The sequence below is a fragment of the Ailuropoda melanoleuca genome, chromosome 6 (assembly GCF_002007445.2).
Source record: "Ailuropoda melanoleuca isolate Jingjing chromosome 6, ASM200744v2, whole genome shotgun sequence".
In the NCBI taxonomy this organism is placed as follows: Eukaryota; Metazoa; Chordata; class Mammalia; order Carnivora; family Ursidae; genus Ailuropoda; species Ailuropoda melanoleuca.
The window spans coordinates 56,706,477-56,733,257 of NC_048223.1; the positions used below are offsets into that span (position 1 = coordinate 56,706,477).

The 26,781-nt window shown below is 47.1% G+C and overlaps 1 protein-coding gene across 1 annotated transcript in view; it reads left to right on the plus strand.

Moving 5' to 3' along the window:
- NID1 (nidogen 1) overlaps nucleotides 1-26,781 on the plus strand; it is an 84,968-nt gene that overhangs the window by 44,436 nt on the left and 13,751 nt on the right. The window contains exons 8-14 of the mRNA XM_002928264.4: nucleotides 2,560-2,805; nucleotides 3,836-3,979; nucleotides 9,131-9,256; nucleotides 13,721-13,870; nucleotides 14,894-15,016; nucleotides 23,659-23,877; nucleotides 25,729-25,901. Coding sequence (XP_002928310.2) covers nucleotides 2,560-2,805; nucleotides 3,836-3,979; nucleotides 9,131-9,256; nucleotides 13,721-13,870; nucleotides 14,894-15,016; nucleotides 23,659-23,877; nucleotides 25,729-25,901 — 1,181 coding nt within the window. The remainder of the gene's footprint in view (nucleotides 1-2,559; nucleotides 2,806-3,835; nucleotides 3,980-9,130; nucleotides 9,257-13,720; nucleotides 13,871-14,893; nucleotides 15,017-23,658; nucleotides 23,878-25,728; nucleotides 25,902-26,781) is intronic.

Sequence of the window (26,781 nt, forward strand, 5' to 3'; positions counted from 1 at the left end):
GATGGGCTGGTGGGAGGGTTGGGGGGTGAAGGGGTAAGGGAGGTGAGGGTGAGGAGGTGAGCTGCCAGTGCTGCTTGGGGAGTGGGGGTGAGGGAGTGAGGATGTCGGGGTGAAGGGGAGGTGGTGGGAGGGTTGGGGGGACCACCCCAGTTCTCCACTGACTCCAGACCCACCCACTGCTACAGTGGCCCTGGAAGGGGCCGTCCCCTGGGCTTCCAAGCAGGAAATAGACTGGCACTAGCTTATTAAAATCACCTTTTCCCCTAATTACAGACATAGTACACACTAATAGAAAATTAGTGCAAAAAAAAAAAAAAGAAATTAAGCATAATGGTAAAACTGGGACATAATTATTATTAGGTTTAAATTATTTCCTTTCAGGTTCTCCCCCATTTATATATAAAATACCCTAGCAGAGGCACCTGGCTGGCTGGGGTGGGGGGAAGCATGGGACTCATGATCTTGGGGTTGTGGATTTGAGAATTTGATCCCCACCTTGGGTGTAGAGATTACTTAAAATAAAAGTCTTAAAAAATACTCCATATATATATATAATATTTCAACATAGATCTTGTAAGTCCTAGGGATGTAATGTACAGCATGGCTATTGCATCTGTATGTGAATATATGTGCATGTGTATATATGTATATATCTGTATTTTAATTTACTATTTTAAATAATTTCAAACTTACACAGGAGTTGAAAGTAGCACAATTTCCACCTGCCATTTACCCAGTTTCACCAATTGTGAACATTTTGCCATATTTTTTTTATCATTCTCATATATATATGTGTGTGTGTGTGTGTGTGTGTATTTTGCAAATAATACATTTCTTTGGAAGTAAATGGTAGTCATTGTGCTCTTCCACTCCCTAAATAAGTCACCCATTTTTCTTAAGAACGTGAACATTCTCTTATGTAGACACAGTGCAATGATCACAGTCAGGAAACTTCACATTGGTGCAATATTATTATTATTATTTTTAAAGATTTTATTTATTTACTTGACAGAGATAGAGACAGCCAGCGAGAGAGGGAACAGAAGCAGGGGGAGTGGGAGAGGAAGAAGCAGGCTCATAGCACAGGAGCCTGATGTGGGGCTCGATCCCAGAACGCCGGGATCACGCCCTGAGCCGAAGGCAGACGCTTAACTGCTGTGCCACCCAGGCGCCCCATGGTGCAATATTATTATGTGTTCTACAGCTGGGTATATAGTCTTTTTATTTAAATAAAATTGCAATTATACCCCATTATTATATCTTCATTTGCCAGTTAATTTCAAATCCTGGATATTTTATAGTTTCATTCAATAGGCTTTGAAAAGACTTTTCAATGAATCTGCACTACTCTCTTATATGGCTATTAATTTAAACCGTTCTATTTTCTGAAGCTGAAGTTATTTCCAGTTTTCCCATCTCATAATGAGTTGAAAAGACCATCTTCATCATAAATCTTGACCAAATTTCTGATTCTTTTCTAAGATTCGGTTCCTAGAAATAGAGTTGCTGAGCCAAGCAATACAACTTTTTAAAGGTTCTCATTAAGTTGCCATCCAGAAAGGTTGTACTAATTACCATGGCTCTGTGGCTTGATGGGGCTCTCCTGGGGACCACAAGGGTTGGTGAACAGGACGTGGAATGAGCAGCAGGACCCCAGTCTGCAGTCAGCCTGCGACCAGATGGTGTTTCTGGCAGCGTAGCACGTGGGAGGTGGACAAGAGGCAGCTTACGCTAATCTTTTATTTATCCTCTGGCTTTTGTTATGAACTACAGCAGAGCACACAAATATAAAGAGCCTTTTATTCTTTTTTTTTTTTTTTTTTAAATAGGAAGTTGAGTGTTTCATCATATGAGTGAAAAGCAGGCTCTCTCCTGAGCAGGGAAGATTGTCTCTCTTCTCCTCTGTTGAGGTTTGCTCACGGCATTTTAGTAATTTTTCAGAAATTGGCTACTGAAATCCATTTAGTGTCTCATTTTGTCTTTTTTAGTGTCTGAGAACTGCTTCATCTAGGGTTATACATAACAGCCGCTATTTATTGAATCCCAAGTGAGATATGAAGCCGTGAGTTCACTGCCAGTCACATGGTCAATGCTCCATAAATGGTAGTGTGTCTTAGTGTTAGCCTGCGTGGGTCCAGACATTTTACACACATTATGTCCTTCTCACTCCAACCCATGCTGCAAAGAAACAGGGGCTAAAGAAGTTGTAACCGGCCTGCGATCTCACACCTTGTGAGCGGTGGTGCAAGATTCAGTGTATCTGCTTTTAAGCATGTACTCTTTTCAGCAGACCTTAATCTCTGGCTTGGTTCTGGGCGGCTTCAAAACTTACAAAGAGCATTTGATGAGAGAAAGCAGTAAATATTACTAATGCAAACAATACCATAATAGAATGGGAAATCTAGGTAGCACAATGAGTCCCAACGCAGAAGTGAGTGGTCTTATGTTTCCCGTTCCATCTGATCTCTCATCTGGGCAGGGAATACTGCCCATGGTCTTAAAGCCCTTGACTAAACCTCTCGCCTTGTTTGTCTCCCTTCTTCCCCCACCGCATTCCAGTGATCACATCCTCTTCCACGCGGGAGTACACTGTGATGGAGCCTGAGCAAGATGGCGCTGCCCCTTCCAAAATCTACACTTACCAGTGGCGCCAGACCATCACCTTCCAGGAGTGTGCCCACGACACCTCCCAGCCGGCCCTGCCCAACACCCAGCAGCTCTCCGTGGACAGTGTGTTTGTCCTGTACAACCAGGAGGAGAAGATCTTGCGCTATGCGCTAAGCAACTCCATTGGTCCTGTGCGGGGTAGGAATGAAGCTCAGACTGGGCATGGTGTGTCTGCCTGCACATCTCTGCCTTCTCTTCCATGTGTCGTTTCTCATCTTTTACTCTCAGTAAGAAAAGGACGCTAAGATATGTCCCGACAGAAATAAATAATCTCGTCATCTATGATTCTTAGAAAACTTACACATCTCTGTTCTGCTAACCCCAGGCATCTTCATTGTTCTGTGTGGGGTGGAGTGGGCCATCCGAAGGCTTCAGCTGGCTTTGGCAGGACATCTCGAACGCTGTCATGCTCAGCCTTGGGAAGGTGTGCTCAGGGCCTGAGGAGATCTAAATAGAGTCTGATGAGAGTCAGGCGCAGAGCCTTCAGCACCCCCTGCCCTGTGGTAGCACATCGCTGGGGCCGAGGTCTGGTTTGTGGATGCTTCTGGCTACATGCAAGGAGCGGGCGTTTGGAGAGTAGCATGCCGTTTCGGTGTCAGACTTCTCATCATCCGAATCTTCAAGCCCATGGGCTCTGTATGTTTGGGGTCTGGCATTAGGGTCTTTCTCTTTTTCAGTTCTTTTTGGTACTCCGTGCATACCCAGGTCACCTCTCCAGCTGACCACGTTTGTCCTTGCTTAGCTCCATAAAGCAGAAGGAGGGCAGGTGTCTTTCTTCCTCCTTTGACAGCTGTGGCTCTAGGCATCGGAGGTAGTACAGTTTTTTCTTAAAAGCCTCGGCGATAAACATTCTAGGCTTTGCTGGCTCTATGGTGCCTGTCACAAGATCTCAGTTCTGCCGTTGTAGCACGAAAGCAGCCACAGACCATATGCAAGTGAATGGATGTGGCTGGTTTCCAATAAAACTTTATTTACAAATACAGGCATGAATCTGGAGGGACGTGGTTTGCTGATCCTGCCCCAGGGTGGCACAGGAGTCGGCTGGTTTCTTGTTCCACGACCCTCTGCCATTCTCTGGGTCATCAGCCGGGCCTTACTTTCTGCGGAAGGAGGAAACCTGCTGCCTTTCCTGAATCACTCACTTGGCTTCCATGTCTCTCCTTCACAGAGGGCTCCCCAGATGCCCTGCAGAACCCTTGCTACATTGGCACTCACGGGTGTGACACCAACGCAGCCTGTCGCCCTGGCCCTGGGGTTCAGTTCACCTGCGAGTGTTCCATCGGCTTCCGAGGGGACGGAAGGACCTGCTCCGGTATAGCCATCCCTTCTGGCTTGTGAGGGCTGGGAAAGAGGCTGGGAGGAGGTGTCCGGGAGCGGGGGTGAGGGAAGCACCAGGGGACGCACCTGGGGTTCCCATGGTCACCTTGCAGAACTGTAAGTCTGTCCCCATTAAATGACAACCCCCCATGCCCTTGTCCCCCCAGCCCCTGGCCACCGCCATTCTACCTTCTATGAATATGACTCCTCTACGTATCTCATAGAGTGGTATCACACAGTCCTTGTCCTTTTGTGACTGGCTTATTTCACTGAGCATAATGTCTCAAGACTCCACATGGTAGCCTGGGTCAGAACTAACTTCCTTCTCAAGGCAGGAATCTCATTCCATTGTTTGCACACTACCATTTTTTAATTAATTTGTCTGTCTATGGACCCTTGGGTTTCTTCGATTTTTTTTTTTTTTTTTTTGGCTGATGTGAATAATGCTGCTATGAACATGGGTGTACAAATACCTGTTTGAGCCCCTGCTTTCAAGTGTTTGGGGGCATATACTCAGAAGTGGAATTGCTGGGTCATAGGGTGATTCCATGTTTGATTTTTTGAGGACTTGCCACACTGTTCCCTGTGGCAGCCGTACCATCTTACGCTCCCACCAACAGCACACAAGGGCTGCACTTGCCTATGTCCTCGCCAACACTTGTTATTGTGGTTTATTTATATATTTATTTTGATAGTGGCCATTCCACTGGGTGGCAGGTTCATTCCTGTTTCTATGGCAAAGAAACACTGTGACTCATCACAGTGCGCCGGTGACACAGGAACATTGGAACTTGAGTCTGGCTCATGCACGCATATTCTGCCTTCTCACTGAACTTATTTGATTAATAGTTTAATTTTGAATACTTACCCACGACAACTGGATACTTCTATTTTTTTTTAAGATTTTTTTTAAAGATTTTATTTATTTGTCAGAGAGAGCACAAGCAGGGGGAGAGTCAGGCAGAGGGAGAAGCAGACTCCGTGCTGAACAGGGAGCCTGATGCTGGGCTCGATCCCAGGACCCTGGGGTCATGACCGGAGCCGAAGGCAGACGCTTAACTGACTGAACCACCCAGGTGCCCCTGGATACTTCTGTTTGTGACTTCTGGATACTTCTATGTTTGTGACTAAATTTCAGTCCAAGGGCCAGTTAGTTGATTCCTGACTCAGTGAAGAGTCCAGCCAGCAGAGGCAACGAGTGCAGGAATGTCAAGCGCTTCGACCAGAGCCACTTAAATCTGCAGCAGAGGGCTCGTTAGCAGATGTAGTAGATGCTAGAAGGAAGTTCCCCCAGTGAAAGAGTGGCATGCACACATGTGTTTGGCCAGCAAGATGAACAGCCCCCTTGAATGACTGGGGTCAAGGAATCTGGTGAGCCTTGAAATTGGGGAACAGCGGCCTTAGGTCTGGAATCCATCTCTCTGATGAGTGGCAGATTTCATGTACTGATTTAATGTAAAGGTTGGCAGGTCCTACTATCCGTATGTTGCTGTGTTTGCCGCAGAGTGAAGCTACGGGAGGTTCTCACTGGGTCATCTGAAACCACGGGGAGCAGGGACTTGTGCTTACAGTAACAGACTGTATAACCATTTAGCCAGCCTGCTGATGGCACGGTGGAATTCAATCCGAGGCTCACCTTCCTTGTAACGTGCGACTGGGAAGGGGACAGATTTCCTATTCGCATCTAATCATCAGAGTTTTCCAGAATTTTCCCAAAGAGCCCAACAGTCTTGAATGGCTGAACTGGCTCAGGCCAGTTTGAAGCAGCGGTAGGGTGTGTGTGTGTGCGTGCGTGCGCGCATGAGCAGAGCCCTCTCAGAGCCAGGAAGATGGTGACGGGCATGATGCGGGGATGGGATCCCTAACCTCTTTGGTGGAAGCATATACCTCCTTAGTCTTTATGTGGCCTTGCTTCAACTTCACAAGCCAACTGAATGTGAGTAAAGCATGGGGATGCCCCAGCGCGCTGCTGCTGACCCATGACCTCTGGCTAATTCTTCTGCTCTTGGTACCTGAACAGATCGTAGTGAGAGTGCTTGCTTCACTTCACAAGGCACAACCAGCCATACCTTACGTAATCTGTTGCTATCATAGAAAACCCTCTGATGTGCTCGCTCGGCAAGACAGGTGGTCATGTGTGGATTTGCTTTTGTTCTCTAGTTTGTCCTCGTTCTGGCAGATTAGCACCATGGAATGTGAGTATATTCCCAGTCAGGCTCCTTTTTGTTCGGGGTCACTAGAACATGCCTCGGAGTGTTAATGCATGGAGATGTTAGGCTGGTGATAGGAAATTGCATTAAGCAAATCACGTCATGTGTTATTTCGATCTGGAAAGTGACTTAGAAGAGAATGAGAATGAACCTTTGTAATTCAGTTTGTGTAACGTTGATGTAATGATAGATGACATCCCAAACAAGCCTGGTGTTGGCTAGGTGCTGCAAAGTGACCCTCCAAGGTAGTTTGGAGAAGGTTTCCAGACGAATCGCTGAGTTCTGCTGCCTGGCAGAATGACTCCCATGTATTCCTCAGTTGGGAGTCTGTAGACATCGTTTTGGATAACCTCTCTTCAAGTAATTTTGAGTACACACAAGGCACTTAACAAATCAATCATGAGACTCTTCTCCTCAAAGAGCCCGGCCTTGAGAAAAAGGGCAAATACAGATTTGTTGAAAATACGTGAAGAGTAGCCACTCTGAAAAAAATAAAAAAGGAAGCAGTAATTACACAAATAATCCAGGACTTTCCTGTTGGGCTGGAGAACGATCTACGTGCAAGGAAATCTCTTCCCAGAGAAGAGAACAATAAACTTGAAGTGGATTTTGTGATATTTTATCAGGGGCAGTTAGCACCAATTCACCGTTTCCACTAAAGGAAGGATTGAAGTCCTAGCCTCAGTTTACAGAAGGATGTAAATTAGACATTGAGAAGAATTTCACTATAAGGACTCTGATCTCTTGGCGGGGAAACTGCTGGAGTCTTGCTCTACAGAGAAGGTGTCACCCTGCTTGGGGAAATATATATATACACACACACACACACACACACACACACACACACACACAGAGAGAGCTTCATGGAGGTCTAGACCTTCATGTGCCAGGGGACCATCCCCTCCCTCATCCCATGGGCCCCCAGGTCCTACTGGCCAGCAGTAGGTAGGGCGTAAGGGATTGATCACCCCCCTCAATTACTAAAGTAGCTTTTTTGAAACACACAGCTTCCCTGTCCGCAAACCCCCAGGGGGAACTAGAACTTGGAACGCTTCCCCGGGTGATTTCGCTCTGTCCCTGTGATTGAAAACGGTTGCTCTGGTCTCTTGTGCTTTGGCAGTGGAGTCTAAGCTGTGGAGCCCGGCAGTCTGAACAGGGCGTCCAGACATCTGTGCTGGGAGTGTCCTCTGAGACTTAGGGCACAGAGACCATGGAAGCTGGACTGATTTTTTTTTTCTCCTGTGTTGTTGGAGTAGCAGCTGGCGGATGGAACTGTGGAGTCCACGCTTGCTAAATATTCCCGTAGCCGCACCCCAGCTCCGACTCATGGAAGAGGCTGCTTTGGGAGGAACTTTGTGCCGTGACCTTCCAGCTGTGCCCAGAGCGGACCTCTTGTGTGAGATCTTGTATCTCGCAAACATTGTAAAGGAACATGCATTGCAATATATTTTTTAAAAGCTGAATACCATTTGGTTTAGGTTTTTTTATGGGTAGAGGTCAAGCTCTGGGGCTGACGTGGCAAAAATGCTTATCTTGTGCAATGTGGTCCAATAGGCCAGCAGGGTATTTGTGTCACCAATGAAGAGACGGGCTAGGCTGGCCATCGGAGGTGGACGCATGAGGCTTTTGTCTTCCAAGTGTGAAAGATTCACGTGAAGGCATTGGAGGAGGGTGAGAAGAGGAGGGGACTTGTATTATCTCAGCCCATCACGAAATGACGTCCCCATGTCTCAGGGTTCTAGAAATGCCAGAAGTAACTGTATACACTCTGAGAATGAGGCTGGCATGGGAAAGACCTTGTGTGATTGTATTTACTTTAATCCATCAGTGGACAGATAATCAGGGTAATGACGAGTTAGCCCGATTTCTTGGCTGGGCCAACCAGCCTTGCTGTGGTGTTGGCTGCAGTTTGGACCCCGATGCCTAGTGGTCATCTGAGGGCCATGTCCCTAGAATTGGCCAAATCCATCCCCATGGCTGGTTGTATAGGATGAACCCCTAAAAATTATAATAATAGCTATTTTTCTTGAGCATACTAAGCGCTCGTCTGGCTTACCTCCAATTTCTGTAATCCTCAGAAGAACCCCTCAAGATCAGTAGTATTATGCTTCATTTACCAACGGGAAACTGAGGCTGGGTAGTTAGTAACGTGCGCAAGACCATACAAGCTGGTAACTAGAGGAGGCAGGATTTGAACCTAGCTACGTCCTGCTCCAAGGCGTATATTTTTTTGTCTCGCATTATCCCATGTGATGGCTTTGGTGTTGTCATGAGAGGACATCACCCTACCAGTTCATTTACAGTGTGATGAGTTAATGGCCTTCCTTTTAGTGCATTAAGCTCTAGACAACATTCTGAAATTCACAGTTAGGCTTTAAATTGTTCAGCTTTGCTTTGCACCTGTAAGTGGAGAAAGGTAGTATTTTTGAGTAGCACGTTTAAATATGCTTGTAGTTTTAGGAGCTGGACACTTGTCCACACAGCTTTCTGACGTGTGTGTGCCATTCTGATGTTAGCCAACCCCAGGCTCAGGAACTAACTCCAGGAGAGGCAGGGGAAGCACACGTTTACTCGGGATCACTCTCTAAAGTTATGCACAGGAAAGAAAAAAAACAAAAACCTCTTATCAGGGCACCCGGGTGGCTCCGTCAGTTAAATGTCTAACTCCTGGTTTCAGCTCAGCACAGGATCTCAGGGTGGTGAGATTGAGCCTTGCGTCCGGCTCCACACTGAGCACAGAGTCTGCCTGAGGTTCTCTCTCCCTCTGCCCCTCCTCCCATAGATAAATACATACAAAAAAAAATCTTATTAATGTTACTTTTGGAATATAGAAAAGTTTGTTTTAGAATTGATCCATTTACAGGCCAAAATATGTTTACTGATATTTGAAGTTTTTTTTTTAAAGTTTTGCGTTTTTTAAAAAAAATTCGTTGTAGATATCGATGAATGTTCAGAACAGCCCTCGGTGTGTGGGAGCCATGCGATCTGCAATAATCACCCCGGAACCTTCCGTTGCGAGTGTGTGGAGGGTTACCAATTTTCAGAGGAGGGAACGTGTGTGGGTAAGTTCTGTGGGTAACTTTTCAAAACTTATCCATATGGTGTGTGTTCGCACCTGTGTGAATGAAGGTGATGCCCCAGGTAATTATCCTGGTTGAGATGGCAGGTGCCGGCTTCTGTTGTTCCGGGAAGCAGTTTACAGAGGTGAATCAGACCTCACTCCTTCCCTTCACCTACCTGAGGGTCATACGTCTCAAGAATAAGCGACGTCATTGTAAGCCGCAAGTCGTGGCAGAACTTCTTAGCCTTGTCAAAGGAAGTGAGTTGAAGCTCTTCATTAGGCTAATAATGCTTTAGGTTGGTGATGCTTTGGGGGGTGGTGCTCGTAGGCCAACCACAAAGAGCCAGATTGTTTAGATTTTTCCACTTTTTTCTTACTGCCGCACTCTGACCTGTGGGTTCCAAGAATTTTAAGTTCAAAGATTCTTGCAGATTTCCGGGTCTGGAGGGCAGCATGCTGAATGGGCTATCTTAGTTCAGCATTTCTTTCCAATTTTAAAACAGATTCTTCTTTTATGGCGTCAGCGAGCCACCTCCTTGCCCCTTCCTTGCTATTCACTGAAGCCTAGCGTGTTTTCTGTTCGCTCTGTCTTGAAGCTCAGATGAGCGAGGTCCCAGGGTGAGGTGATGGCTTGAGGGCGGAAGGGAACAGGCAGTTCTCATATTTTGAATGTGACCCAAACATCTGTGGATTTAGAGAAGCCAGTCCCCTTTGCACAGAGTGCAGATTTCAGCTCTGCTAAGGTTACTTCTTTTTCTTTTTCAATAGAGCACAACCATTTCTGTGTATCTGGCCTGACTTCCTTCCCCGCTTTTTTGAGATGAAGGCAATTCAGACGTTTATTTTTCATGACAGCACCATTTACATTACATCCAGACTCAGACCTGGGGGGTGGGAGGTGCAGTCCTGGGGTAGATGGCTGTGAGGCGTGACGTCCTGGGTTTCTGTGGCCAACCATCCCCCACGTGCACGCTCACTGGAGGTGGGGGGTGCAAACGTCTACTCCGAGGCATTGGATTTTGGGGAAGACACTTCATGTGTCTGGACCTCAGTTCCTCGGACTGGATCATGGGTTCACTGTGTCCCCCAGAGCCCTTGGAGATCCCTCGGGAGCTGCTGGTGAGGATCCATGGAAGCCTGAGCATGTTGGTCCTCTGCCCTGACCTCCAGCCATTCATTTCTCTATACATGGAATTCTGTGTGAGATTTTTGTTTGAATGGTGGATCCCACTGCTCAGAAACAAATGTGAAGACCACTTGAAGATATGCCACTGGGTCCGGGCCTTGTGAGGTTTCCTGTTTCTCCCACTGCCTGTAGGCCTCACGCAGCTCCATCCTGCTTAGCTCTCACCCCCTATTACTCAGCTCCTTTGAGACTCGCCGATGGAGAGGTGGCTCATGGGGTAAAAAACCATGTCTGCCTGAACGCATTCAAACACATCACTCTGGCTTGTCACCATCTAATGGGCAGTTTCACCTCTGCCTAAATTCCTCGTGACAGCTCTGTCCTGCGTGGGCAGCCTGGGTTGGAAACGGTTTCCTCCAGGTCACAGCAGGGAAGGGAGAGAAGAGAACTGGGACTGTTTAGGAGGCCCGTGCTGTGCCTCACCAACTGTGAAGGGCTGGGGCTCGTGCAGTGGATGTGGGCTGGCCAGGGGTAATGATCTTTCTGTGAGGATCGGTATCCCGCGTGGGAGGGGCTGCCTAGTGTTCGGCATTTCCTGTAAACCCGAGACCTTTCTTTTTCGCACTGTTAACTGTAAAGTTAATTAGAATGTGCAAAGTATGTTCACACAAAGGAAACAGCTCATGAATCATCTTTATGTGAAGACATAGACGACCCCCCTCTGCATGGCCACAGCCCTGTGATACGTGGCTCTGTGTGTGGAACATGGGGAAATTTGAGGTTCCATTGACCCCTCACGTGGGTGTCTTTGTGCAGTGCACAACACCATGTACCTGCCCGTCCCTCAAGGCAGGAAGAGGGCCTTAGGTTTGGCCTCACTTCACCAGTGTTCTCCCTTCCCTGCCTGTCATACTGTTAGGAGAAATTATTGTAAATCATTCACTTTTGTGACCTTATTCTCAGAACTTAAACTAGGGAAACCACCGTCTTTAGAGCTCTTTATACGCTATATACATTTCTCTCCTTTTACATGTGACTTCTTTCCCTCAGTTGTCTTTCCCTCTTGACGTCTCCCTCCTTCTCCCCCGTCACCTCATTTCCAGCCGCAGCCAGCCTGTGGGTGTCTCTGGGGGACAACTGCCAGGTGGGCGGCAGTGGCTCAGAAGGCCAGGCCGCTCTGTTCCTTCCCGTTCAGGGCACGGTCCTTTTCCAAGTTTCTTTTCAGAAAAGGAGGCGCTAGAAAAGCACAACCCCAACTTACAGTCTACTTGGAATTCTAATTAATTTTTATTTCTCATTTGAGCCTGGTTTTCTGTCCTTGCCAGAAAACCCCCCTCCTCCCAGCATATAGCTGCCCATTAGTGGATTGGGTGGGATCAGAGTTGTAGAGAAATTTCCAGCTCGGCAAGGTCGGGAGCCTTTGAGGAAAGCACAGCGGGGCGCCCCGATGTCCCCTCTCGTGGCTTAGGTTGTCAGGGCAGCCACTGTCCTCCGTGACTGTCCTGACCCCTCTCTGAATGAACATCGTCTGCAAGACCATCTAGAAACTCCGTTTGAGTGAGAACTGAGGCACACTGTCAGGGCTGTGGGCTGTGTGCTCGCCGTCAAGAACCGTAGAAGATACTTTTCCTCTTAACTGACGTGAAACCTCACTAAAAAATGCGTCATTTATTTTAAAAAAATCTTTTTTAAGATTTTATACATTTATTTGACTGAGAGACAGCCAGCAAGAGAGGGAACACAAGCAGGGGGAGTGGGAGAGGAAGAAGCAGGCTCCCAGCAGAGCAGGCAGCCCGAAAGGGGCTTGATCCCAGGACTCCGGGATCACACCATGAGCCGAAGGCAGATGCTTAACGACTGAGCCACCCAGCCGTCCCCATTTATTTTAAAAATTAAACAGCCGTTTGGAATGGTAAAGCTGGCTTTAAAACTTTTTTAAGAAGCAGATTGCTTTGGCATGGAAAAGTGGTCTTCCATAAAGAAAACCGTGATGTAAAAAATTCAGTTATAAATTGCCTTTTTTTAGAAATGATTTGAAAATTATAGAAATGCATGCATAATGACAATGGCTGGGAGGGAACGTTGAGATCTATATGTGCTTGCCCTGTACGGAGGGTCTCCTCTGTTAATTAGGTTGAAGCAAAACGAGGCTGTGAGCAAATGTCACTTATAAAATGACCACCTATGAGCTAAAATGACATAAGTGTGTGTTGGAAGAGATAGAGAAAAGAAAGCAGAGTGAGACTTGCTTCCTGGTGGTTTTGTCTGCATGTACTTTCCCTACTTTTGAGGGACCCTAATTTGTTGAAAGTCTAAGCTGAAGGAGTTGGGGGTGGAGGAGGGGGACCCTAGAGAAAAGAAGAGCATTAGAGACAAGGGGATGGGAGAGAAGACAGGAGGGTCCAAGGAAGCAGAGTGTGTTCTTGGACTTGGTAGGTATCATCTGGGTGACTGTTTTCCAGACAGAAACTTGGACCCTTGAAGAGTATCCTTGACCTGTTCCTTGACAGTGCTTAGAGCTCTCTCTCTCTCTCTCTCTGGACCCTTGAAGAGTATCCTTGACCTGTTCCTTGACAGTGCTTAGAGCTCTCTCTCTCTCTCTCTCTCTCTCTCAAAGACAAGAAAAACTGGAATCAGTCTTGGGAGGATTCAGTGAGGAGGAGAAGGAGGAGAAGCCCTCCGTCCTTGGTATAATCCAGACACCAAGGGCCTCCTTGGAGGGAAGGAAGGGTTCTGTTCTGACATTTTAAGGGACAGGATTCTGACCTGGGTCTTAAAGCTTTAAAACCAGAAGCTCTCACTGCCCCAGAAATATTTCTTTCTCCTTCCTTCCGGGGAAATGGGTGACTTTGCCTTCAGCATTCGTAGTCAGTGCTCTACCTGCCCGGTGGGCCAAGGGTCAAGACACCGTGTGGAAGTCTCAGATCCTTGGCTCCAAATGCTCCAGCAGAGTGGCCACAGGAAGTGTGTACATGCACCTGCACGTGGCTCACCTCCGCGTCTAGGTGAAAGGAAAATTGGGTTTAGGGGACCTGGTATGGAGAGCGACCTGAGACAGAGCCCTGGGGTGAAGGTGAGGTTGCGTACCAGGTGGAATGACCAGCCCTGGTGTCCATCTATGAAGACTGATCAGAGGCAGGTGGTAGAAACAGGAAGTCCAGGGGTATCAACCCAGTGGGGAGCAGAGGAGGAAGCCTGACAGGATGTCTGGAGGCCTGGGGTCTAGGCACGTTCCCCTCAGTGGACTAACCCACTGATGTAGAGGGAACTTGCTTAGAAGGGCACTGGGACCGCTCGGGGGCCTCTTTCCAACATTGTGTGTCAACCTTTTGTTTTCAGCTGTTGTGGACCAGCGCCCCATCAACTACTGCATGACTGGCCTCCATGACTGTGACATACCCCAGCGGGCTCAGTGTCTCTACACGGGAGGGTCCTCCTACACCTGTTCCTGTCTGCCAGGCTTCTCTGGGGATGGCCGAGCCTGCCAAGGTGCGTGGTTGCTCTGATTTTTCTCTCTGTGGAACGTGAAAAAAAAAAATCCCATCTGCCAATTACCGACTCACGTGGAAATTCAGAGAATTATTCTTTCAACTCTGTTGGATAAATGGGCTGCATTTTGTCTCTCTGCAGTAGTGTGAACCCTGCATTTTCCTTTGGGGGCTGCTCTCACTGGGGAAGACGATTAAGCCTCCCCCCTGCTATTTCGTTCTGCGTGACTTGCTCACTGAGGCAACAGCTAGACTCCTGCTGTCTGCTAGGAACTGAGGAGATTTTCTTTCATGAAAAGGCAAACAACTCTTGGATACATGGGGCTGGAGGTCTAGCTTTTTGTTTAGTAAGATAATATAGTCATTCCCTGGCCTGCTCTCACCTCCTACTCCAACACAAGCCAAGTGCCCTTAGGAATAAATGACTACAGTCAGAGAATAAACGATTGCACCGAATTCTTTTCGACCTGAGGTCAGTCCATCGTTGGCTGCCAAGCTGTTCTTAAAGATGATTTTAGGTAAGAGAACTGTGAAAAAGTACCCCCACCCCTTGATTTGCAAAATTGCTTAACATTACAGCCTACAGTATTCCTGAAAAGTCCAAGCTTTTCTAAGATTATAATTTCTGAGATATTTTCTTTGTGTTTTTGAACAATGTGAATTTTCTCTTGTCTCTGAGGTTTTTCTGTCAGCCGTTAATAATGTTTCCAAACTCTCCAACATTTTTGAAGCTCTCATTTGTGATGAGAAAGGCTCGTTTTATAATGCAAAAGAATCTTCTCTTTTTTCCTTTTGCACGCTTGATTTTCCATGAAAACTCTATCATCAAAGTGAAATACATAAATACACCAGATAGAAATTGGAGAGTTCGTGTTTTGATGAGTCATGTTTAGTGAATTTTAAATTGCTGTTCCCAGATAGAAACAAAGTCCCCCAGGGTTGAGCAAGTGGTTTAAATTATTATGTAAACTATGAGTTCCAGAAGAAATTTCATTGTCCTCTGGGCTTGGTGGCTGTTTTGCAGACGTGGATGAATGCCAGTCAAGCCGATGTCACCCAGATGCCTTCTGCTACAACACTCCAGGCTCCTTCACGTGCCAGTGCAAACCTGGTTATCACGGAGACGGCTTTCACTGCGTGCCTGAAGGTAAGGTGTCAGAGACGTTTGGAGCTGGTAGGCCATTGCCATATTCGTGTGTACTGAGTACATTCCCCCGGGAGAGGAGCTGAGGTGAGGAGGTTGGAGTCTTTATGAAGTCTCCAGCATTAAGGTTGGAGGTCAGAGCACAGCTGCAGTGTACAACCATGCAGGTTGTGCACTGCCCAACTCTAGGGGGTGCCACACAGACCATAACTGTACAGACAACCTCGAATCTGACCATCCTTGTAACTTGAGCAAGCAGTTCAGGGTAAGAACTGCTCTGTATTAGTCAGGGCTCTCCAAAGAAACAGAGCTAATAGGAAATGTATGTGTGCACGCACGTGTGTGTGTGTTTGTTTATAAAGAGATTATAAGGAATTGGTTTCACAATTGTAAAGACTTGCAAGTCCCAAGATCTACAATTAGCAAACTGGAGACCCAGGACAGCCAATGTTTCCATTTGAGTCTGAAGGCAGAGAAAAGCTGGTGTCCCAGGTTCGTAGGTCTTTGGAAAGGAAGGATTCTCTCCTACTCAGGGAAGGGCCAGCATTTTTGTTCTCTTCTATAGCCTTCCACTGATTATATGAAGCCTATCTGCTTTACTCAGTCTATGAAGTCAAGGGTTAATCTCATCCAAAACATCCTCACAGAAACCCCTAGAATGTTTGACCAAATATCTGGAATATCCCCACCCTGTGGCCCAGTCAAATTCACAGGTAAAATTAAGCCATCCGGCTTCCTGGGAGTCATGGGGTGGGGGTGGGGAGCAGGGGTGAAAGGCCACCACTGGGTGAAAATGCAGGCTGAGGATTCTACAGAATTGTCTGTATTACCTACTATATCTGGAAGTGCGGTTTCTGAAGTTACCTGCTGACCCGAGGCTTGCGTGGCGTCTCATTAGACCATAAGGATAATGAGAGTCCTAGGTCCGTATCTGGAATCAATCTGGGTACTTAGGAGGCACTCAGCACGTGCTGTTGAATGAAGAAGTGTAATTGGCTGCCATTTGTGCTAGTTGCTTCACCCATCCTATTTCACGTAATGTTCATAATCATCTTTTTTTAAAAGAGAGAGCACCAATAGGGGTGGGTGCGGGGGGGGGAGGGGCAAAGGAGAGAGAGAATCCCAAGCAGACTCCACACCCAGCTGGAGCCCGACGAGGTCTCGATCTCATGACCCTGAGATCACAACGGATCTGAAATTGAGAATCAGATGCTTACCCACCTGAGCCACCCAGGCGCCCCAGTCGTGTTCATTTTAAAAAGACAACTATGGGAGCGCCTGGGTGGCTCAGTCAGTTAAGCATCTGCCTTCGGTTCAGGTTGTGATCCTGGGGTCCTGGGATCAAGTCCTGCATCTGGCTCCCTGCTCAGAGGGGAGTCTGCTTCTCCCTCCCCCTCTGCTGCTTTCTCTCTATTTTGCTGCAAATAAATAAATAAAATCTAAAAAAAAAAAAAAAAGAAAATGAACACGATTGCAATCTCCGTTTACACAAAGGATGATGACGCTTAAAAAGATAAAGCCGTAATCAAGGTCCCACTGGTAGTAAGTGCTGGAACAGAGACCCAAACCCAGGTCTGTCAGATGGACTCCAGCCTGGATTCGGTCCCCTAAATCACATGATATTCCATCATGAGATTAAGAATATACCTGACACCTCAGACTGGAGTCATGTGATTACTTATTTGTAATTACTGCTGCTGTTATTGGCCAGATATATTTATGCCACTCTAAGAATGTCCTATATATACACAATTGTATGTTTCAACAAAATATCCATTTTACCATCACCTTTTTAAGCAATTAGTAAGTATTCCAATGTTAGCCCGTGAGTGTAGGGCGCTTATGCATTTTATTCCTATGTCCCCAGTATCCAGTGGAGTATGTGGTCCAGGAGGACGCTCACCGATTTGTAGTTGTTGAAAAACAAATGAATGCACCCGTTTCCATGCCTACCAGCAGTATATAAAAGTATTTATTTTTCTATACTCTCCACAGGGCAAGGTGTGACCAGTTTTTAGGATAGTTGCCCATCAAAAAGGAGAAAAGTAATAGATTAAAGTTAAAATTTGGATATATAATACTACACATTTCTGGTCTACATTGTTTTCTTCTGATTAGAACAAGGATCTGCATACTAGCACTGGCACGGCAAATCTGGCCCAGCTCCTGTTTTTGTAAATAAAGTTTTATTGGAAAAGAGCCGTGGTTGTTAGTTTATGTATAGTCTATGGCTTCTTTAATTTTACAAAGGCTGAGTTCAGTAGTTGTGGTAGAGACTATAAAGTATACAAAGCCTGAAATATTTACCACCTGGCCCTTGACGGGAAATGTTTCCCAACCCCCAGCCAAGATGAACTGAGGCAGGGCCAACCTTCTTGTTCCTGAAGTTGTGGGTAAAAACCGTCACGCTGCCCATAAATTCTCATGGGCAGGTTACATAGAGAAGAGTCCATGATAATCTCAGTCAAGATATTCCAGCAGCTACTAAAAATGACTAACATTCGTTGTTTCCTTAGGCTTGCTTCATATCGCCAGTTTGAAAAAAAGCAGATGTTTCATTTTTTGGTTTTTGGTTTTTGTTTTTAACCTCACTCCTTGCCCCTTCTCTAAGGCTCTGTTAACTAAACAGAAACAAATTCAGCCCTGCAGGCTGGGATATGAAGACAGGACAAGGAGAAAACCTTTAAGAGCTAGCTGCTAGGAGTGTTTATGTATTCATTCCTGTTCTTTTAAAAAATTCAACATCTAGTTATATTGTCAAGAGAGAATGTGCACTAGAAATATATGTGAATGTTCATTGAGTATTGGTAACAAAAAAAAATCTAAACGATTATCAGCAGGAGGAATGGACTAGTGAGTTTGGGTACATTTCATACAATGAAATAATAAACAGCAGTTAAAATGAATGAGCTAGGGTTGATGGATAAATCTCAAAAACATGTTATGCAGGGAAAAAGTAGCAGAAGGACATATACAGTATGATCCCTTTTATGTAAAATGTAACACTGTATGAAAGTAAACCTACGTGTGTATACATATGTAAGAAAGCTACAAAATGCATATACAGGGATGAAAATAAAAACTCAGGGCTCAAGGTTACCTGCACGGTGGGAAAGAGGCAGTTAGGATCAAGGAGGGCTGCACAGGGGCCACCTTCCTATTTCTAATTATTTTTTTTCAGCTGGAATATGAACACAGAGGTTTTCATCATATTTTTCTAAATTTTGTCTGACTAAAATATTTTATGAAATATTAACAGAAAAATACCATGTAGTGTCATCTGGACTCCTACTGCCCAACAGTGAGGTGCAGGGAATCAGACAGTCAGCACTTAATTTGATTCCTAGTGTGTAAAATGGGGACGAGTTTTAAAAAAATCAAACTACACTGTCTTTGAGGGTGAGTCAGTCAGTTAAGGTCACTGCTACTGTAGTGTCACCCGATGACAGGCAAGACAAGAAATTCGATTTGTTCCCCCCGCGCCTCCGCACTCTTGCCCACAATCCATGTGTGGGTTGTGAAATCGGTTCAGTAGACTCTTATCTTTTCTTTTCAATGGAATAGAACAGAAAACAATAATCAGGAAAACATCCGAGTATGTAGAGTGTGCATAGTAGGAAGAAGTACCGTTTCATGAAATGACGCTAGTCTCTGTGCGTGGGTGAGGATGTGCGCACGCGCATAACTGTGCCTGTATGTATTGAGTTGCTGAGTGAAATGTATTCCTCTGGGTCATGGCCAGAAAGGTTGAAGGCCACCATATTTCAGTTGACTCTTGAACAACATGGGGGTTAGAGGCACTGACCCCCCCTGCTACACACACAGAGTTGAAAAATCTGTGTATAACTTTTGACTGCCCAAAAACTTAACTACTAATAGCTGACTGTTGACCGGAAGCCTTACTGATAACATAAACAGTCGATGAACCCATAGTCTGTATGTTACATATGTATTATATACTGTATCCTAACAATAAAGTGAGTTAGAGGAAAGAAAATGCGGTTAAGAAAACCATAAAGAAGAGAAAATACATTTACATATTTGGTAAAACATGTAAAAAAATTTTACCTGTTTGGTAAAAAATCCACAGTTCAGGGGAGCCTGGGTGACTCAGTCAAGCGTCCGACTCTTGGTTTCAGCTCAGGTCATGATCTCAGGGTCGAGGGATAGATCCCTGCATCAATCTCCATGCTCAGCTTGGCGTCTGCTTGAGATTCTCTCTCTCTCTCTAAAATGAATAAATCTTAAAAAAAAAAAAATCCACGATTCAGACCTGTGTTGTTCAAGGGTTAATTGTAGTTATCTATTGTACTGTAATAAAGGATCCCCAAAGTTAGCAGCTTAAAACATAAATATTATCACACAGTTCTGAGGGTCAGGAATTCAGGAGCAGCTTAGCTGGGTGGTCTTGGTTCAGGGTCTCTCATTAGGTTGTTGTCAACGTATTAGCTGGCACTACAGTCTTTTCTGAGGTTCATCAGGAACTGAGGGATCAACGTGGTGACTGGCAGGCCTCTGTTCCTCAGGGGTTGTTGGACTGAAGACTTCAGGTCCTAACAGCCTGGGTCTCTTCACACGGTTGCCTCAGTGACCTTCAAGACCTGGCAGCTGGCTCGCTCCAGAGCAAGTGATGAGAGAGAGAGAGCACATCCAAGATGGAAGCCACAGTCTTTTGTAACCTCATCTGGGAAGTGACCAGCTGTCACTTCTGGTGATACTATTAATCACAGGCCAACCCTCTGACAGTGTGAAAGGCAATTGCTTAAATGTGAGAATGTTAGGAGGCAGGAGATTGGGGCCATCTTGGAGGCTGGCTACCACCTCCACTGACTTTGTCTGGGGGAATGTAATTGTTTAGAGGTTTGGAAAGTAGGAGAGCGGATTATTAGTGGATCAAAGAAGCATATACAAAGTCCTGGTTAGAGTTGTAAAGCCTGGTCCTTAAGGGCAAATACCAAGCCTACGGATGTTTGATCACATCTCTTCACACTTGGCACCAGTCACACTTACCAGCATGTTTCACCGAAAGACGCACCACACATCTTTCAGGAGTTCAAAGGGCAGGGCTGCAAGGAAAGATGAAAGCATTTAGGATAATACAACTTAAAGAAAAGAAAACTGAGGAACAGTTTAATGGACACTTTTTGTTTGTTATATGTCTTGTCGTTTGTGTTTCATGTGCACTTTGCTTCAAACAAACCGAATGTTAGAAAACTTGAATTTCCCAGTGAGAGCTAGACAGGGCTTAAGAAATTCTATAATTCATCTCCTTTTGTTTTATAAACAAAGAACATGAGACCTGAATAATTGTTTGGTTTACAAAAAGGTTCCTTGAGGGGCGCCTGGGTGGCTCAGTCGTTAAGCGTCTGCCTTTGGCTCAGGGCGTGATTCTGGCGTTCTGGGATCGAGTCCCACATCAGGCTTCTCTGCTGGGAGCCTGCTTCTTCCTCTCCCACTCCCCCTGCTTGTGTTCCCTCTCTCGCTGGCTGTCTCTCTGTCAAATAAATAAAATCTCTAAAAAAAACAAAACAAAACAAAAAAGGTTCCTTGAACTCCTTATATAAGAGATTTCTATGGCAGTTTTTCTCAAAATTGAGTAAGACCCTTTTAAGAAAAGCATTCTTACGGTCTCTACTGTTAGATTATTTTTATTATAGGTAAATCTAGGTGTGTGGAAGAGCCCCTAGGAGCAGCTGGCCCCTGATGGGAGATGCGACAAGAAGCTGAATAAGTGAGGTCTCCCCATACGAGCTCCTCCACCCCACCGAGTATATCAGAGGCTACAATAGTTACTTATTTGAATTAACACAGAGAAAGAAATTTAATCAGGCAAGGAAATGAAATGCAAGTCAAGAGATTTAAAAGGTGCTTTTTTCGGATTTCTCTATTTGATTTTTCTCATTTTTTTTGTCCGCAATCTTGAGAAAGTCACCCAGACTTCCTGCTCTTCGCTGGAAAAATATCAGGTCTTGACTTCTTCCTCAGACTAGATGAATAAAAGGAATCTTGCCCAAGTTGTCATTTTATCAGCCAGAAACAGGGCCAGAAAATGTGTCTCTATCACCCCTCCCCATCCCGCCTGCAATGGAAAATTCCCCATGGTGGGGTGAGACCCTCAGCAGGGGGCTTCCACTGGAGGTGCTCCTGCTGCCTGCTGGCCAGGCTGGGAAGCCATCCCAAGAAACTCAGTGACGTCACAGCTTTCCACAAACACACTTGAAATTCCATTTCCTGAGTCACAATTGGTAGGTTTTCTCCTCCTCTTTATAAGTTCAAGATACACTCTTAAAAGTTCCACTATAAATTCGGGATCACTTGAGATTTTGTATGTTAGCCAAACACCACATCAACACAAAACTGTCAGCCACATAAAATGGGGCAACCCTACTTCCTTAAACGTTTGGTGTTGTTGATAGCACACACAACACCATCTACAAATGTCAGTGGAAGGAAACTGAGTCTGAGGGCCACAGATAATTTCAGTGAGTGCATTAAGCTCACTTGTATATATCACCGTTGACATAACACGTCCAGTATGCATGAGCCGTTCTGGGCACTGGACTCATGGGTGCAGAGGGGCAGGGACTGGGCCAGGAATGCAAAGACCCAGGTTCTAGCTTGAGCTGAGCCACTTCCTAGTGGTGTGGCCTGGGAGCCCCTTCACCAATCGGAGCCTTGAGACTCTCATTTGGTGTAAAAAATGGAGTTGCCTGGTGCATACGATTCTGGTAGAGAATTAAATGCAACACGTGTGAATGGAGACAGTTGATATGGGAACTTGAAAATCCCGTGCCCGTGCAAGATACTGAGGAAGTAAGCAACTTCCACTTCCAAGAGCCAACAAAACCCAGCATCTTCAGGCAGGTGGCTTATTTGTGTCTTCATACACAAATTTATTTGGCTCTTCCTACATCAAAGATGTTTGTTTGTTTGTTTGTTTTTTAATATTAGCCCCTAGGACAAAGCGAAAGCGTACCCACTTTTCCCTTGCCAGGGTCAACACAGATATTCCTGGCCCGCTCACTGCTTCTGATCACGGGAGCAACTACACAAAGCAGGCTAGCGTGAGAACTGGCAGCATAGACAGCAGGCACCTTAAATACCTACTGGCAACACGCACACTGAATGTCACTGTGGAGGCCATGTGTAGATATACTCACAAGTAAACATTTGAGTGTGGAATTTCAAATTCCATCTGTATACGCATTGTCTTGTCATATTTCACTTACTCCTCACAATAATACGTGGGGTTAGTTACTGCCGCCATTGCTGTCCGGCAGTGAGGGCTGCGGCCTATTCAGCATTGCTGACGTGCCCAGGATAACAGCAAAAGTGGTGGAACCGAGAGTTAAAAACACTTTCAGACACAAAGTTCTGCGAAACAGATTATTACATATTACGTTACAATATATGTTAATATATATTAACGCTACAATATATTAATACGTTAACGTATTAGTTAATGCATGTTAATATGTGAATTAGCATATTTATATAAAATATCTCCCTAACATAACTAGTAATGCCCTAGAGCAGGCATTGATAACTACAGTCCCCACAGGTTAAATATGGCCCACTGTCTGTTTTTGTAAATAAAGTTTTATTGGAACTCTCATTCATTTGTGTATTAAATGCGGTTGTTTCCATGACACAACTGCAGAATCATGGCCTCACTCCAGCCTGTGTGGAGCCAGCTACAGCTCTGCGTACCGGGGAATTGTTGATTCCAGGCCATTCCCCACAGATAGAGAAGTATTTCCTTACCTGGGGATCCGAGTTACAAGGGTAAGAGGCCATGTTTCATGCCAAACACGAGCTCATCGTTGAAAGGAAACAAATGTTGGAAAATGTGCTCTGGGGTGTTTAGTCTCCCAAATCTTTGACCTCGACTCAGTGTGGATAATCAGGAAGCTCAAGATGATACAAAGGACAAATTTCAGAGAAACAAAGTTTCTTAAAACAGATTTCAGTTTGTTTTAAGATGCCATCAAGTGATGAATGGATAAACAAAATGTGGTCTAGCCATCCCATGGAATACTAGTCAGCCATAAAAAAGAGTGACGTCCTGATGGATCCTACACCATGACTGAACCCCGAAGACCTTCTGCCGACTGAGAGCAGCCAGACACAATAGGTCACATGTCGTATGCATGACACGTATGTGTCACATTTATAGAAAATGTCCAGGAGAGGCAATCCATGGAGACAGAATGCAGGTCGCTGGCTGCTGGCTGCCAGGGGCTGGGAGGAGGCGAAGTGGAGAGCAAACTGCTTCTAGGTGTCAGCTTTTCTTTGGAGCGAGGACAGTGGATGAGAATTCCACAGAGGTGGTGGTTGTATCATATCGTGATTAGACTAAATGCCACTGAAGTGTTCACTTTGAAATAACTAATTTTCTGTTGTGTCAGTTTTGCCTCAGTGTTTACAAACTGAAAAAAAAATCGCTTAGAAAAGAAAACATAAGCTTCTTGACCGTTATATCCATTAAATAATCCGATATTTTAAATTTTAGAAAATGAACAACACAACACCCAGCGATGAGCTTTCACGGGTCTGTGTCTGGCTTGGGTCTCCCGCAGCCACGGCCAGTGGACGCCGCCCGGTGACCCAGCTGACTGCCTCCTCTGTGCTTATCTCTGTCGTAGAAATGGAGAAAACCCGATGCCAGCTGGAGAGAGAACACATCCTCGGGGCAGCGGGGCTGACGCACCCACAGCGGCCCGGCCTGTTTGTCCCTGAGTGTGACGAGCACGGGCACTACGTGCCCACCCAGTGCCACGGCAGCACGGGCCAGTGCTGGTGCGTGGATCGCGACGGCCGTGAGCTGGAGGGCACCAGGACCAGGCCCGGGATGAGGCCCCCCTGTAAGTCGGAGGGCAGCGCGACACTGGGCTTGGGTCTGAGAAGGGCCTCGGGGACCAGAGTCCCGCTGCCCGTGAGCATCCCTGGGGGCCTTGCCCAGGACACAGGTGGCACATTCTGTCTGTCCTGAATCCTGCACCTCTCCACTAGCCCGGACCATTCCCTCCCTTCCTTTCTGCCCTCTGCACCCCTCTTCTCTGTCTCCCTTATCATGCCCCCCACTCCATCCATCTCTCTGTCCCCCCACCGTTTCCTCATACCTGTTCTCTTCCTCTCTGTGCACACCTGTGTGTACAAATGCCAGTGGGACCGGCTGCAGCCACACTGCATTGGTAGCAGGGGGTATGTGTACTGTGGGTCCCCCAGGGCACACTCCCTGCCGTGGCCGCCTGGCCTCCCAACAGCTGCGGGCTGGGATGTGCAGACTTGGAAGAGGCCAACCGAAGGCCTTCCCTGGGAGGTGTGGGGCCGGGAGTGGGGGGAGCATGAGGCCGGCTGTCTGTGCTGCTCGGGACCCATTCTGCCTCCACCTCCACTTCCTCAGTCCCCAGAACCTCACAGGACAGACGAACAGGTGCAGGGCAGGGCAAGGAGCTCGTGAGAGAGGAGGGGCCCCAGAGACCCAGAGGCTGACGGCGGCAGTGGGCTAACTGTGGCAGAGCAGTATGTTACCGAGCAGAGGCAAAGGTAGCAGCTCTGGGGAGGCTGGTATTGAGGAAGCCGATTGTGGCAGCAGGTGCAGGCTGAGAGGTCGGAGAGAGGAAGGGGCACCAAAGGGAGGGTCGCACGTGCCCAGCAGGGGTTCTGGGGTTGATCCCGAGGGCAGCCGGGAGCCCGGGGAGAGTCTTGAGCAGGCATCAATGTCACCAGGTTCGGGTTTTAGAAATACCGCTGGCTGATGGGTAGAAACTGAGCTGGAGTGACAGGCCCCAGCAGGTGCCTAACAGGCAAGGGAACTACCAGCTTTGCTGGCAGTGAGTTTGGAGAGGAGGGCTGGATTCCAGACATAGTAAAGAAGTCAGCCAGCCTGGTTTGTGTCACAGACTGGGTACAATGGGCAAGACAGGCAGGCAGGAGAAGGAAGTGGAAATGGCCCCAGCGAGGACCAGGTCCAGCTCTCTCTCTTCAGAGAGCCGAGACAGAGCCCCAGAAGAGCCATGACTTGTCCATTCCGGGCCCCCTCCCCCTGCAGCGCCGGCTGCCTGTCCCTTCTCAGAACATTCGCTCGTCGGGGGAGCCAGAGAGTGGTGCCAGGCATCAGGGTCGGAGTTCAGGAGGCTAGGCTGCACCTGGGGGAGAATGAGCCCCTAACCATCCTTCTGTTCCCGAAGGGGCAGGAGGGGCATGTGCCCCCTCGTCGGGTTGGGTCTGTGACTCACCCGCCCCGTGGGACAGGGCGTGTAGGGCAGGTTTGCTCTGAGAGCCCCTCCAGCCTTGGGAAGCTCAGCACCTTCCCCTGGAGTGTGAACTCCGTGGGGGCAGGGGTTTTGGGGGGCCTGTTCTTGCTGTCGTTTTGGTTCATGGTGGCAGCCCGTGTCCAAAGCAGGGCAGGAATGGTTACATTATTTCTGTTTCTAGTAAGGGGAAGCCTAAGCCATTGTTGTTGGTTTTTTTTTTCACATGACCTTTAATACTGAACCCATGCCTTGCCTTATCGTCCTCACATATGCCCTTTGTGGTCTTTCTGCTCCTTGTGCTTTTAAATGTACAATGAGCGTTGTGTGGCCGTGCAGTTTGTGGTGCCATGAAGGTGGCATGACCCCGTGTGTGCGTGTGTGCACCCACACACATGCATTGGTGTGTGCTTTCCTGCTGCACGGAGGCCTTGCTCATTGACCTCTCCTGCCACCCAGGTCTGAGTACCGTGGCTCCCCCGATTCACCATGGACCCTCCGTTCCTACCGCCGTGATCCCCCTGCCCCCTGGGACCCACTTACTCTTTGCTCAGACTGGGAAGATCGAGCGCCTCCCCCTGGAAGGAAGCACCATGCAGAAGACAGAAGCCAAGACGTTGCTCCACGCCCCGGTGAGTGCCGGCTAATTGCACTTGGGGACAGCTTCTGCTTCAGTGACCTGGAAAATCAAGCAGGGGGTAGTTAGACCAGCCCTGGGGCTTGACCTCTGGACTGGGGAGCCTCTCGATTTGCGTGTGACCCCAGGTGCCTGGATGGGGCCACCGTATTCTCGAGCTGCCTGTGGAGCTCCAGGAGGGGATGGGAGCAGAAGCAGGAAGGCCTTGCAGAGGCCACTGTAGTGTCTGACCCCTTGGGTGGGGGCGTCACACGAGTTAGGAGTCCGGTTTGTGTGATCTCCCAGGTCTGACCTTGCCATTCCTGCTAAATTAGTATAGTGGCTCATGTTTGGGAGACCATCAACTCCAGATCCTTGTATCTGCCCCGAGGCAATAACGGGCTTTAGCTTCGAGCTTTGCAAAGTGTCAGAGATGCATTTTGTGAGTTAGGGATTTTTATCTGTTAAAGGTTGGACACTTTATTTTTTTTTTAGGATTTTATTTTTATTTATTTATTTTTTTAATTTTTTTAAAGATTTTATTTATTTATTTGACAGAGAGACAGCCAGCCAGGTAGGGAACACAAACAGGGGGAGTGAGAGAGGAAGAAGCAGGCCTCCAGCGGAGGAGCCCAATGTGGGGCCCGATCCCATAACACTGGGATCACGCCCTGAGCCGAAGGCAGACACCCAATGACTATGCTACCCAGGCACCCCAGGATTTTATTTCTTAATATTTCCAAGAGAGAGAGAATGAGCACAAGGAGGGTTGGGGAGGGGAAGGGGCAGAGGGAGAAGCAGGCTCCCTGCTAAGCAAGGAGCCCAATGTGGGGCTCGATCCAGGACCCTGAGATCATGACCTGAGCTGAAGGCAGACGCTTAACCAACTGAACTAC